General features: G+C 43.9%; 1 protein-coding gene across 5 annotated transcripts in view; it reads right to left on the bottom strand.

Annotated features, from left to right (window-relative positions):
• Positions 1-1,909: 1,909 nt before the first annotated feature.
• Positions 1,910-15,182, bottom strand: part of folr (folate receptor) — a 36,384-nt gene continuing 23,111 nt past the window's right edge. For all 5 annotated transcript variants that reach the window (XM_043692519.2, XM_087988455.1, XM_043692518.2 and 2 more), the window contains 2 exons: positions 14,430-14,565; positions 1,910-6,592 (listed from right to left, as the gene is read on the bottom strand). In XM_043692519.2, coding sequence (XP_043548454.1) covers positions 6,300-6,592; positions 14,430-14,565 — 429 coding nt within the window. In that variant the 3' untranslated portion in view covers positions 1,910-6,299. The remainder of the gene's footprint in view (positions 6,593-14,429; positions 14,566-15,182) is intronic.

The raw sequence follows: 15,182 nt of genomic DNA on the forward strand, positions 1-15,182 counted from the left end.
ATGAGGAGGGTGTGCCAAGCAGGCTAAGATAAAAGGTAGGGAGGAGGGACTTGGGGGAGGAGCGAAGGGAATGCGATAGGTGGAAGGAGGTTAAGGTGAGGGTGATAGGCCGGAGAGGGGGTGGGGGCGGAGAGGTCGGGAAGAAGATTGCAGGTCAAGAAGGCGGTGCTGAGTCCGAGGGTTGGGATTGAGATAAGGTGGGGGGGGAGGGGAAATGAGAAAGCTGGAGAAATCTGCATTCATCCCTTGTGGTAGGAACATTAAGCTGCCAGTTCTGTCCATCCCTGAGCCATGTTTCTGTAAATCAGTATGATATCTAATGCCCATGTTCCTAATGTACTCAGAATTCATCTGCCTTCCTTACTGATTAAGGATGATCAGCCATGATCATATTGAATGGTGGTGCAGGCTCGAAGGGCAGAATGGCCTACTCCTGCACCTATTGTCTATTCCCTGTTTGGCCTCTTGTATTCAAATAAATGTAGTTTATCCATTCTACCTCGCTCTCGGCTTTGCTCGTGCTTGCCCTGACTATTTGACTCGTTTCCTTTCCTGATTGTACCAGTCTCGGATTGTTCTCTTTCCTCACTATGGGAAATGGGGATAGCCACAGGAGACTCCTGCACTACTTGCCTCTCTTTCCTACCTTTCCTGGAGTTAACCCATCTACCGGACTGTATCTCCAGTTTTTCTCCCTTCCTCTCACTGTCATCCATCACACCCCCTAGCTCTTGTAAATTCCTCATTGCCTCGACCTGCCGCTCCAACTGATTAATGTGATCTGATAGGATTCACAACCAAACACACTTCCTACAGACAATCATCATTAACATGGAAACGCCCACTCCGAAAGGAAGAGCACATCACTCTACTCAAGGCCAATCTACAGACCCAAAAAATAGCAGTCATACTGCTCTATAAAACTCTGCTCCAGGCTAACTTAGAACAGACATTAGTATTCTTAAAATTTAATCAAGAGATTGATCTCAATAAAACAAAGAACTCACTGTACTCACTATTGTAGAATCACAAAGAAAAATAATAGCATGGTTACACTTAAAAACTAAGCACTTAGCTGCTTCTGTTCTGAGAGCTCTCCCACACCAGTTCCTGAATTTCACTATTGGTTAATTTTTCTTATATGCACCTTGACATCCAGAGTTGCTTTGACACCACAGCTACTGCCTATGCTCTTTGAGTTCAAGTATTAGGAAACATTTCAGTTTCACTGTAACGACAGCTGAAAGGAGACTGTGTACTTTGCATCGTGGTAAGTTGCTGAACAGCTTGCAATGGATGAGAGATTAAGAGAAAAAGGAACTCCACTCTGCATTAACCAGAAGCATTTAGTCCAAGGAATTCCCAGGACAATGCACAAACACAAAAAAAAATTAATTTTTAATTGTCCTTGTCATTACATGAAAACCTAAGTCTGCAATTTTCACACAATAAGGCCCTATTATCAGTGATTGAATAGATTAAGTGATCTGATAAGCCGTGTGTGTTTTTCTTAAACAAACATGTTTGGTGGCTGAAATGTAATGGTCTCACGAACAGCAGAAAGAAAGAACAATCTTGTTCTTCATGATCGAGTGCCAATAGCTCTGGAATGTCAATCCATAAGAAAGTCTGGGCCTCAGCTTAGCTATCTCACCCGAAAGACTACAACAGCTTGAGCTTGCATCACATCCCCAGTCATGGCCTCTGATGCTGGGGTTTTGTGGGATTCAAACCCACCGCCTTCAGGCTGTCCACTCAGTCCAGGTTCAAACTTTGGAATCACAGTGGCGAAAACACAATATTTTGATCTTAAAGTTCTTTAATGCTACCACAGTCTGATCATACATAAATTCTGATGCGGAGGTGCTGGAGTTGGACTGAGGTAGACAAAGTCAGAAGTCACATGAGACCAGGTTTTAGTCCAAAAGGTTTATTTGAAATCACAAGCCTTCGGAGCGCAGCTCCTTCGTCAGGTGAAATGAAGTATATAAATAACTCACTGCGCAGATGCAGAGGGAAATTAAAGATTGCAGTCTTTAATCAAATCATAGCTAAACTCATTAAAAAGCTGCAGACATTCAGCTAATAGCAAACACATTATAGAAAATCCCTGAATTTTAAACAAAATTTAGTATAGAAAATTAAGGGAAGCACTTGAATTACTAAATGGGGCAGTTATTACTCAAAGGATAAGGAATTACACTTAAAATTTATGTATTAAAAAGCCTGATAATTGGAAGATATCCATGTTAAGTGCATCAGTTTATTGATGTGCATTTCTATAGTGTCTTTAATGCGTTTAACCGTTTGTTGATACTCAACAGGAAATGTGAGGGCAAATGATTTGGCAAAGAGGCTGGCTTTATAGTGTGTCTTAAAGGAGATATGGTTAGGGGCTGAGGGGTTTAGGAGGGTCTCCTAGAACTTAGTGCAGCTGAAGACAGTCACTAATGGTGAACTGACCAAAATCAGGAATGTATAACAGGCTAGAACCAGAGGAGTGCAGAGAACTCGGACAGTTGTAGAGCTGGAGGAGATTATAGATAAACTGATTAAACAGGCGAGAAATTGAGTCGGAAGAGATAGGAGAGGTCTTGAATGAGTACTTTTCTTCAGTATTTACGAATGAGAGGAACCGTATTGTTGAAGAGGAGAGTATGAAACGGACTGGTAAGCTAGAGGAGATACTTGTTAGGAAGGAAGATGTGTTGGACATTTTGAAAAACTTGAGGATAGACAAGTCCCCCGGGCCTGACGGGATATATCCTAGGATTATGTGGAAAGCAAGAGAGGAAATTGCAGAGCCGTTGGCAATGATCTTTTCGTCCTCACTGTCAACGGGGGTGGTACCAGTGGACTGGAGAGCGGCGAATGTTGTGACCCTGTTCAAAAAAGGGAATAGGGATAACCCCGGGAATTACAGGCCAGTTAGTCTTACTTCGGTGGTAGGCAAAGTAATGGAAAGGGTACTGAGGGATAGGATTTATGAGTATCTGGAAAGACACTGCTTGATTAGGGACAGCCAGCACGGATTTGTGAGGGGTAGGTCTTGCCTTACAAGTCTTATTGTATTCTTTGAGGAGGTGACCAAGCATGTGGATGAGGGTAGAGCAGTGGATGTAGTGTACATGGATTTTAGTAAGGCATTTGATAAGGTTCCCCATGGTAGGCTTATGCGGAAAGTCAGGAGGCATGGGATAGTGGGAAATTTGGCCAGTTGGATAGAGAACTGGCTCACTGGTTGAAGTCAGAGAGTGGGGGTAGATGGTAAATATTCAGCCTGGAGCCCAGTTACAAGTGGAGTTCCACAGGGATCAGTTCTGGGTCCTCTGCTGTTTGTAATTTTTATTAATGACTTGGAAGAGGGAGTCGAAGGGTGAGTCAGTAAATTTGCAGACAATACGAAGATTGGTGGAGTTGTGAATAGTGAGGAGGGCTGTTGTTGGCTGCAAAGGGACTTAGATATGATGCAGAGCTGGGCTGAGGAGTGGCAGATGGAGTTCAACCCTGTCAAGTGTGAGGTTGTCCATTTTGGAAGGACAAATAAGAATGTGGAATACAGGGTTAACGGTAGGGTTCTTAGTAAGGTGGAGGAGCAGAGGGATCTTGGGGTCTATGTTCATAGCTCTTTGAAAGTTGCCACTCGGGTGGATAGAGCTTGTAAGAAGGCCTATGGTGTATTAGCGTTCATTAGCAGAGGGATTGAATTCAAGAGTCGTGAGGTGATGTTGCAGCTGTACAGGACCTTGGTAAGGCAACATTTGGAGTACTGTGTGCAGTTCTGGTCGCCTCACTTTAGGAAAGATGTGGAAGCTTTGGAGAGGGTGCAGAGGAGATTTACCAGGATGTTGCCTGGAATGGAGAATAGGTCGTACGAGGATAGGTTGTGTGTGCTAGGTCTTTTCTCATTGGAACGGTGAAGGATGAGGGGTGACTTGATAGAGGTTTATAAGATGATTAGGGGAATAGATAGAGTAGACAGTCAGAGACTTTTTCCCCGGGTACAACAGAGTGTTACAAGGGGACATAAATTTAAGGTGAAGGATGGAAGGTATAGGGGGGGGATGTCAGGGGTAGGTTCTTTACCCAGAGAGTGGTGGGGGCATGGAATGCGCTGCCTATGGGAGTGGCAGAGTCAGAATCATTGGTGACCTTTAAGTGGCAATTGGATAGGTACATGGATAGGTGCTTAAGCTAGGACAAATGTTCGGCACAACATCGTGGGCCGAAGGGCCTGTTCTGTGCTGTATTGTTCTATGTTCTATAAATGCATTTATGTGGACCACACAAAGCACTTTACAGCGAATGAATCACTTTTTAAAGAACAGTCACTACGACACTACATGAATACATCAAACTCAAAGTACCAGCATTATTACTCATTCCTAACTATCCTCAAGAAAATCATGCTGAGTTGCCTTCTTGAACCGCAGCAGTCCACGTGTTGTAGGCTTACCCACAATGCCCCGAGGGAATTCCAGGATTTTGACCAGGTGACACTGAAGGAATGGTGATATATAAGTCAGAATGGTGAGTGGCTTGGAGGGGAACTTGCATGTGATAGTGCTCCTATGTATCTGCTGCTTTTATGTTTCCAGATGGACGTGGTCATGTATTTGGAAGGTGCTGCCTAAGGAGCTTTGGCAAGTTGTACAGTGGATCTTGTTGACGGTACAAGTTGGAATTGAAACAACTGACCTCCAACAAACAACTTCATTTGTGCTAAATGAGTCCAGCCATTGGCTCCCACCTTCCCCCATTTCTGTTCCCATGTCTTATGACCTTATGCACATTTGTTCCAAAGCAGCTTAGGTGTCAAGGGCTGTCACTCTCACCTCACCTCGAATTCACTTCTTTTGTCCACGTTTGAACCAAGGCTGGCATAAGGGCAGGAGCTGAGTGACCCTGCCAGAACTCGAACCCGAACTGGGCATCACTGAGTACAGTAGTTTATTGCTGAGTAAATAATGCCTGATTGCACTGTTGATGACACATTCCCTCAGTCTGTGGATGATTTATGAACATTTAACGGTTTATACATCAGAGTCTTTTTAAGGTCAGCACCAAGGCTCTAAATTTTCATCCCAACCATGAACAGAATGGAGGCTCAGCAATAGCCAGGAAACAACAGTATGTCTGTCATTCACACCAGGATGACATCTTTAGGGGTGAGATGTTAAACTGAGGACCCAAAGACACTCAGGCCAAGATTTATCCCTCAATTCACATCATAGGAAACAGATTATCTGGTCGCTGTCTCATTGCTGTTTGCAAGAGCTCTGTATAGCAGATGGTAATTAGATTAGATTAGATTAGATTATAGTGTGGAAACAGGCCCTTCGGCCCAAGTCCACACCGACCCGCCGAAGCGCAACCCACCCATACCCCTACATTTACCCCCTACCCAACACTACGGGCAATTTAGCATGGCCAATTCACCTGACCTGCACATCTTTGGACTGTGGGAGGAAACCGGAGCACCCGGAGGAAACCCACGCAGACACGGGGAGAACGTGCAAACTCCACACAGTCAGTCGCCTGAGGCGGGAATTGAATCCGGGTCTCTGGCGCTGTGAGGCAGCAGTGCTAACCACTGTACCACAGTGCCGCCCCAGTGGTTAGCACTGCTGCCTCAGTGGTAATGCAGTGGTAATGTCAGTAAATGAATAATCCCGAAGTCCAGGCTAGTGGTCTGGTTCAAATTTCAGAATACCAAGAAATGGAATTTAACTAAAATTTAAGAACTGGCATCAAATTCTAGTCACTGTGACTGAGAACTACCATCCAATTGTTAAGAATCAGCAGGAGCTTTGTGGGCCCTGTGGTGCAGTGGGAGTATCCCTACCTTTGAGCCAGGGGCCTAGTCTGAAGTCCTGTTCCAGAGGTGCGTCATAACATCTCTGAACAGGATGACTGGAAAATGTCTGCAGGAACTTCATGTGTATAAATTGGCTGCCACCTTTGCCTGCATTGCAACAGGGAACAAGAATTTACAAGCAATCGACTGGCTGTAAAGTGTTTTGGAATATCCTGAGGTTGCTATACAAAAGGTGCTATATAAATATGCTCTTTGCGTTTTTGCCACTTACCCATAACAATGACAGTGATAACAAGTGCAACATCTCCTCTCCCCCGACAAATCTCACCCCCGGACATAGCCAATGGATTGCCTCAGCAAGAAAAGCAAACAAATTTCTTTTTTAAAACCAAGATATGGTAGAGCTGGTGAATGCAGAAGGGAAAATGCAAGAGATGTATTTCAACAGTCCACTCTCCTTTCTGCTTATAGCCAGGGAAAGCTAAGACAAGACGGAGAGCAGCAGAAGAGTCAGGAACAGTGGGACAGTCAGCTCAACAGACGAAGAGGATGCGATCAGACCCTTCTGAATGGCATAGTACCGTGCAACCTCCATATTTGGGTTCTGCCTGGAGCCAGAGGTGTCGAACCACATAGCAATACACTTGCCACTCCCGCGATCATGTTCCGTGAATTCATATGAGTAACTCCACAGCTTCTCGCAAAGGTCCCGGGGGGTTGGGAAAAATTCAATAAACTTCTCACATTTGCTTCCTGTCGGGCACTGGTTTATCCCTAAAATAAGATTTGTCAAAAAAAAAATACAATTCCTTATTGGAAATAAGTCTGAAGTGACACAGATCAAACATCTTTATTAACCCCAAACAGAAAGTAACGTGAGCACAGAATGCAAGCAGGCTTGACTGTGATAAGCTACAAGTACAATCTTGGGAATCTGATGCAAGTGGGAACCCATAGAATTTCTACAGTCTGTCAACAGGCCCTTCAGCTCAACAAGTCCACACCGATCCTCTGAAGAATAACCCACGTACACCCATTCCCCTACCTTATATTCACCCCTGACTATTGCACCTAATCTAAACATCCCTGAACACTATGGGCAATTTAGCACGGCCAATTCACCTAACCTGCATATCTTTGGACTTTGGGAAGAATCAGGAGCACCCGGAGGGAACCCACGCAGACACTAAGAATTTGCAAACTCCATACAGTCACCTGAGGGTGGGATCAAACCTGGCGCTGTGAGGCAGCAGTGTTAACTACTGAGCCACCATGCAGCCTAGAAATTCTGAAATGAAGAAAATCTGAAAAGGAATAGGCTATCAGGCCCTTCTGACCTGCTCTGCCATTCAATATGATCATGGCTGATCATGTTTCCATTTTCTCCCCATTCTCTTTGATCCCTTTAACCCAAAGAACTATATTTATTGTATTTTTGACAACATTCTAGTTTGAACTTTGTGGCAGAGAATTCCATTGGCTTGTCCCACTCTGGATGAAAACATTTCTCCTCATCTCAGCCCTAAATGATCAATCCCATATTCTTAGATTGTGACCCTGGTCCTGGACTCCCTAGTCATCTGGAACACGCTTCCTGAGTTTATCTTCTCTAGCCCTGGTAGAGTTTTCTAGCAATCACCCCCTCATTCTGCTAAACTCCAGCAAAAGCCAAACCAGTCCCTCTTCAATCCAGCCAACCCAGGAAATGTCTGGTAAACATTTGCTGCACACCTTCAACAGCCAGAATATCCTTCCTTAGGTAAAGAGATCAAAACTGCACATAATAATCCAGGTATGATCTCACCAAGGCCCTGTATAATTGCAGCAAGACATCCCTGCTCCTATACTTGAATTCTCTACTAGGAAGGCCAACGTCCCAGTTATCTTCTTCACTGCCTGCTGCACCTGCAATGCTTACTGTCAACAATTGGTGTAGAAGAATTCCCAGGTCTCATTGCACCCCCCTTTCCTGATACATCAGTCAGAAAATAATCAGCCTTCTTGTTTTTGCTACCTCATATTTATCCACATTATACTGCAGCTAACAAAAAATTGCCCACTGATTCAGCATGTCCAAATCACATTGCAGCATCTCTGCATCCTCCTCACACTCACCCTCTCACCCAGATTTTGTCACTTGCAAACTTGGAGATATTACACTTAGTTCCCTCATCTAAATCACTAATACATTATGAATAGCAGATCCCAGCAATGAATCCTGCTGTACCCCCCTGGGCATTGGCGACTCCTTGATTCCTACTGTTTTCTAACTGCCAACCATGTTGTTGGAACTGCATCCATCCAGGCAAGTGGGGGGGGGGGGTATTCCATCACATTCTTGACATTGTGCCTTGAGATGGTGGACAGGTTTTCAGGAGTCAAGTGGCGAGTTGCTTGCTGCAACATTCCTTGCTTCTGATCCGTTCTTGTAGTCACTATCTTTATGTGGCGAGTCCAGTTAAGTTTCTAGTCAATGGTAATGCCAAGAATGTTGATAATAGGGGATTCAGTGATGGTAACACCATTGAATGTCAAGAGACTGTGGTTAGATTGTCTCTTATTGGAGATGGTCATAGCATGGCATTGGTGAGACGTGAATGTTACATGCCATTTGTTAGCCAGAGTCTGGATATTGTCCAGATTATGCAGCATTTGAACATGGATTGCTGCAGTATCTGAGGAGTCACAAACATTGTGCAATCATCGGTGAACATCTTCACTTCTGATCTTATGACAGAAGGAAGGTCATTGATGAAGCGGCTGAAGGTAGTTGGGCCTCAGACACTACTGAGGAACTCCTGCAGAGATTTTCTGGAGCTGAGATGACTGATCTCCAATAACCATGACCATCTTCATGTGTGCCAGGTATGATTCCAACCAATGGATAGTTTGCCCCCTGATGCTCACTGATTTCAGTTTTACTAGAACTCCTTGATGTTACACTGTCCACCCTTTAATACAATCATGTCTGATCTCATCTTGGCATCAACTCCACCTTCCAACTCCCCACAATCCTTTAACCATGACTAATTAAAAATCTCTCCCCTCTCTAAAATTACTTCATGTCCACTATACTCTTGAGAAGTGAATTCCACAGATGCATGGCCTTTTAAGAAATAATTCCTCCTCATCTGTTTTAAATCCGTTATCCCTCATTCTAACATTATGACCTCTTATTCTGGACTGCCCCGTAAGGGGAAACATCTTTTCCACATCTACTTTGTTAATTCCTTAAGTATCTTATATACCTCAATTGGATCTCCTCTCAATCTTCTTAACTCCAGTAAGCTTAGCCCTAAACTGCTCAACTCCTCAAAAAATAAACCTTTCCTCTCTGTAAATTCATTTTAAGCTAGCAATCAGTTTCTAGTTCAGAGTTTTAAAATCATAAGATAGTTAAGGAACCCAGTCAACAGAAACTGCCTGGTAGTGATAGTTATACGTCAAATACCTGAAAGCATATTGGCATTAACACGGTAGCAGGTAGCTGACTTGGCAGTATCAACCAAGGTGTGAATCACCAGTTCCCTATAAAATTAGGCAGGTCCTACTATCATATGATAGCACAATTTGCGATGAGGCTTCAACATTAGCTTGGGGTGAATTCGATGCACATGGCAGGAAGCAAATGGCTCAGTGGCTAGCACTGCTGCCTCACAGCACCAAGGTCCCAGGTTAGATTCCAGCCTCGGATGACTGTCTGTGTGGAGTTTACACATTCGCCCTGTGTCTGCGTGGATTGACTCCGGGTGCTCCGGTTTCCTCCCCCAATCCAAAGATATGTAGGTCAGGTGAATTGGTCATGCTCAATTGCCCATAGTGTTAGGTACATTAGTCAGAGGGAAATAGGTCTGGGCAGGTTACTCTTCGGAGGATCAGTGTGGACTTGTTGGGCTAAAGGATCTGTATCCACACTGTAGGAAATCTAACCTAGTCTAATCTATCCAGAAGCTGGTGAGTGCTTTAAGGACTTGAATTAGGTAAGCAGGTTTGGAGAGACGGACAGTGGCCTAAAGCAGTACTGTGCAGCCCTAAGCAATTGCAATAATTGCATAACTTAGCTAAATTTTAATATAGATATAGGCGAATTAAACAATATTTATAAATGAGAGGGGAAAGATCTAAAAAGGGACCAAAGGGGCAACTTTTTCATGCAGAGGGCAGTGCATGTATGGAATGAGCTGCCAAAGGAAGTGGAGGAGGCTGGTACAATTGCAACATTTAAAAGGCATCTAGATGGGTATATGTAGGAAGGGTTTGGAGGGATATGGGCCAAATGCTGGCAAATGGGACTAAATTAATTTAGGATATCCGGTCGGCATGGATGAGTTGGAACAAAGGATTGGTTTCCGTGCTGTACATCTCTGTGACCTGCTCAGACATTCTAACCCAGAGGTAAGAATTCTACCAGTGCACCACAAGAGCCCCAGCAGGAATATTTCTGTAATTATGACCTGAGATGTTAAAGAAAACACAATGAACACATCAGGGTAGCTGATGCTTTGCAGCTGTAGCATCTGAGAGCTATTGGACAGCCATGGCAATGACATCTCCATTAAATGTCTGTGGCTTACAAATATCAACACAGTTGATGAGCTCCAGACACTGCAATGCAGTCAGTTCAGGAAATGGTCATCTGTCAGTGGTGGTGTACTGATAATGTCACTGGACTAGTAATCCAGATCCCCAGGCCAATGCTCCATGACAGGGGCAACACAGTGCCTCAGTGGTTAGCATTGTTGCCTCACAGTGACAGGTTCGATGCCAGCCTCGGGCAACCATTTGTGTGGAGTTTGCACATTCTCCCAGTGTCTGCGTGGGTTTCCTCCGGGAGCTCTAGTTTCCTCCCACAGTCCAAAGATTTGCAGATTAGGCGAATTGGCCATGCTAAATTGCTCAGAGTTCAGGGATGTGTATTTTAGGTGCATTAGTCAGGGGTAAATGTAGGGGAATGGGTCTGGGTGGCTTATTTTTTTGCAAGGTCTGTGGGGACTTGTTGGACCAAAGGGCCTGCTTCCACAATGTAGGGATTCTATGGACATAGGTTTGAATCGCATTTCAATGGTAAAATTTTAGTTCAGTACAACATTTGGAACAAAATGCTGATCAAATGTTGACTGAGCAGCCACCATCAATTGTGGTGAAAGCTCAAATTGTTCACTAATCAGGGAAGGAAATCTGCCATCCTTACCCACCTGGTCAACATGTGATCCACACACACAGCAATATGGCTGACTCTTAACTGCAGTCTGAGCAATTAAGGAGGGGGGAATAAATGCTGAACCCAGTCATAGATACCCGCATCACATGGATGAATTTTTAAAAAATTAGTCCTGTATAGAAGGGTGAGCCTGTGAGTAAGGCAGATGGGGAGATCACCAAGTTAAAAACTGAATAGCCTCAATCTCACGCTACCTAACAGGCGAGGGGACTGTGTGGACCTGAGTAGGCCATGCAGCAGAGTGGATGAGCAAAGTGACCACTGTACCATGATGCAGGGAACCAGTCAAATGAGGAGAAAGAAAGAATGTAGTGTAGTTAGCCTGGAGACGCTGAGGTAATGGTCAAGTCACTGGGCTAGTAATCCACCGGCCCTGGCTAATACTCTGTGATAGAATACTGCCCACTTGCCTGGATGAGTGCAGCTCCAACAACACAAGAAACCTGACCCCATTCAGGACTAAGCAGCCCACTTGATTGGCACCACATCCACCACTAACTCTCAGTAACAGCAGTATATATTCTCGATTAGAAATTCACCAAGGCTCCTGTTCTTTTTTAAAAAAAGAAGCCTGAACAGTCTCCATTCAACAGCACCCTCCTCTACCTTAGCTCATTCTCACTTTGAGCAACTTCTACTTTAACCCGTCTCATTTTCTCCAAGTCAGAGACCCAATGGGCCCAGCTAAGACTATCTGTGGGTTTTGTGGATTATTCCTTATTCACGCCTCAACCACAATTCTTATCCTTTGATATACTGATGATGTCATCAGTATTGCTTCCTGCTCTCGCCCAGAATATATGAATAGGAAGCGTTTTGAGGGATATGGACCAAATGCTGGCAAATAGGAGAAGATTAATTTAGAATACTTGGTCAGCATGGATGAGTTGGACCACAGGGTCTGTTTCCGTGCTGTACATCTCTATGAACCTATCTGGACATATATTGGTTTCATCGGTTATAACTGAAAATGTGTTGCTGGAAAAGCGCAGCAGGTCAGGCAGCTTCCAAGGAACAGGAGAATCGACGTTTCGGGCAAAAGCCCTTCTTCTGCGCTTTTCCAGCAACACATTTTCAGCTCTGATCTCCAGCATCTGCAGTCCTCACTTTCTCCTTCACCGGTTACAAGACAGGCCTTGAAGTATTTATGTTGTGAAAAGCCATATCACCACTCTTCATTCAATCATCTTAGTATCCCATTTCATTAATTAATTGAGCCTAGCGTGTCTGCACTGGTTCTAATATTTCATGCCAATCTCCTCCCTTTCCCCCATATTCCCACACATCATTTCTATTTGAGGCCAGTTAAAATTTTCCAGCAATTTGCTTTTGTTACTGATTTCCAGCATCTGCAGTGCTCTAGTTATACTTTGCAATTTGAGTGTTACTTTGATGTATGAAATGGAGATGGTGCAGGAAATCTTTATCTCTTCTATTGATCTCATTAAAGAGAATCTAGCTTTAAATATCAGCATTAAGTTTTCTTAAGCTACCAAGAGTTATAGAGGTCTACAGCCCAGAGTCTGCACTGGTCAAAAACAAGCAACTAACTATTTTAATTTCTGACCTACTTAAAGACATAATGCAAATTTAGGAGGTATGATTGGTAAGTTTGTCGATGACACAAAAATTGTTGTCGTGAGCAGTGAAGAAGACTATTTCAGAGTGCAATGGGACCATGATCAGATGGGCCAATGGGTCACAGTGTGGTAGATGGAATTTAATTGAGATAAAGATGAAGTATCGAATTTTGGAAAGGCAAATCAGGGAAGGATGTGTACACTTAATGGTAGGGGCTGGGGGTAAAGGTTCACAGTTCCTTGAAAGTAGAATTGCAGGTAGATAGGAGAGTGAAGAATGCATTTGGCACACTTGCCTCTTTTGGTCAAAAGAATGAGTATAGATTTGGGAAGTCATGTCACGGTTGTGCAGAACATTGGTGAGGCCATGTTTAGAATACTGCATACAGTCTAGTTTCCCTGCTATGGGAGAATGCTGTTAAACCTGAAAGGATACAGGAAAGATTTACAAAGATGTTGCCAAGGTTGGATAGTTTGAGCTATAGGGAGAGGCTGAACAGGCTGTGGCCATTTTCCCTGGAGCATCAGAGGCTGAGGGGTGACCATATCAAGATTTATAAATTCATAAGGGGCATGGATAGGGTAAATAGACAGCATTTTCCTGGGGTGGGAAAGTCAAAATCTACAGGGCATAGGCTTAAGGTGAGAAGCGGAAGATTTTAAAAAGGACCTAAGGGGCAACCTTTTCAGGTAGTGGGTGGTGCGTTTAAGGAACAAGCTGGCAGAGGAAGTGATGGAGGCTGGCACAATTACAACATTTAAAAGGTATCTGGATGGAGGTTATAAATAGGAAGAGTTTAGAGGGATATGCGAAAAATGCTAACAAATGGAACTAGGTCAGATTGGGATGCCTGGTCAGTATGGATGAGTTGGGCCGAAGGGTCTATTTTCACGCTCTACGACTATGAACTTTTACACTGTTTTTGTCCAAATAACTACCTAATGCCCCTTTTGAAAGCCTCATTTGAGTCTACCATCACATTTCCAGGCTGCATTCCCAGACACCAACTACTCACTGAAGGAATTTTATTTCCTCACATCACCTTTGCTTCATTTATACATCACTTTAAATCTATGCCTCTCTTACTCTTTTCTCTCTTTTGAGCTGGAACAGCTTCTCATTATCTAGTCTATCCAGCCCATGCTGATTTTAAAAACCTCAATCAAATCTCCTCTCAGTCATCCTCTCTGCAAGGAGTACAGTTCCAGCTGCTTCAAAGTCTCATTGGTTCCAAGAAAGACATTTCAACATTCTTGCAAATCACTTCTGTACTGTCTCTAATGCACCTTTCCGAAAATGTGGCACAACTATACACAATCCTCCAGCTGAGTCTTGTACAAGTTCAGCATTACCTCCTTGCTCTTGTATTCTATGCCCCTATTAATGAAGCCCAGGCTCCTTTGTTAACCGTGGTCCCAGTCCTGTCCCCTTAAACAACCTGCACATTTAGAGACCTGGATGCCTCTGTCCTGCACCCCTTTTAGAATTATACTCCCTATTTTATATTGTCTTTCAATGTATTTCTCGAGTAAGGTCCAATGCTCACATTCCTTAATGCACCTTTTTCCTCTTTGCCACATGTATAAACTGGCACCAATCCTAATTGTTCAACACCTCCTAATGAGGACACCAGTTGTTCTAGTCCTGATGATTTGTCACAATCTTCTTGCATGTTGGAACAGGTTGAAAGGGCCAAATGGTCTCTTCAAGCCTCAGCTCCTGATGTTCTTATTTTCCCCAAGTAGTAAACACACAGCTAACTGCAGCAGGCACGAAATGCCTAGGAGCCAGAGAGCAGGAGACACTCACCTGTGCTCCAGTCCCATCCTTTGTGCCAGTTACTCTTGCACGTGTGATCATCCTGACAGTCCTTCCACCAGTCTTCACAGTCAGTCTTGCAGATTGGGACGTGCATAATACGTTCTTTCCTCCAAGACTGATCAACCTGCAGAGACAAGCAGCCAAATGACAGTCATTTGATAAAAACAGTGTGCCACAAAGGATGGGGTGGGTGGCACCGTCCTACAAAAGAAAATCAAACAAATCCATCAATGGGAAGAAATAGAATATCAGGGTTGGCCCCAGTTTCTGGATAATTCCTGGGATGGCAAGACATATAATCATCAGTTAGGATTATATGCACTGGAGTTTAGAAGAATGAAGTGGGGGGTGGAATCTTATAGAAATGTGTAATTCTAACAGGACTAATCAGGGTAAATGCAAGAAGGATGCTCCTGATGACTGTAGACCAGGGGGACCATGGTGTAAGGACAAGCGGTAGATCGTTTAGGACTGAGATGAGGAGAAATGTGTTCACCCAGAGAGTGGGGAACCTGTGGAATTTTCTGTACAGAAAACAACTCTGACCAAAACATTGAATATTTTCAAGGAGGAGTAAGACATAGCACTTGGAGCTAAAGGGATCAAAGCGTATGGGGAGAAGCAGGAAGATGATAGTGAGTTGCATAATCAGCTATGATCATACTGAATGGTGGCGCAGACTTGAAGGGCTGAATGGTCTATCCCTGCTCCCATTTTCTATGTTTCCATTCTGCAGGAGTG

This window comes from Chiloscyllium plagiosum, unplaced genomic scaffold, assembly GCF_037043375.1.
Source record: "Chiloscyllium plagiosum isolate Xiang-an unplaced genomic scaffold, Cpla_swu_hap1 HiC_scaffold_6, whole genome shotgun sequence".
In the NCBI taxonomy this organism is placed as follows: domain Eukaryota; kingdom Metazoa; phylum Chordata; class Chondrichthyes; order Orectolobiformes; family Hemiscylliidae; genus Chiloscyllium; species Chiloscyllium plagiosum.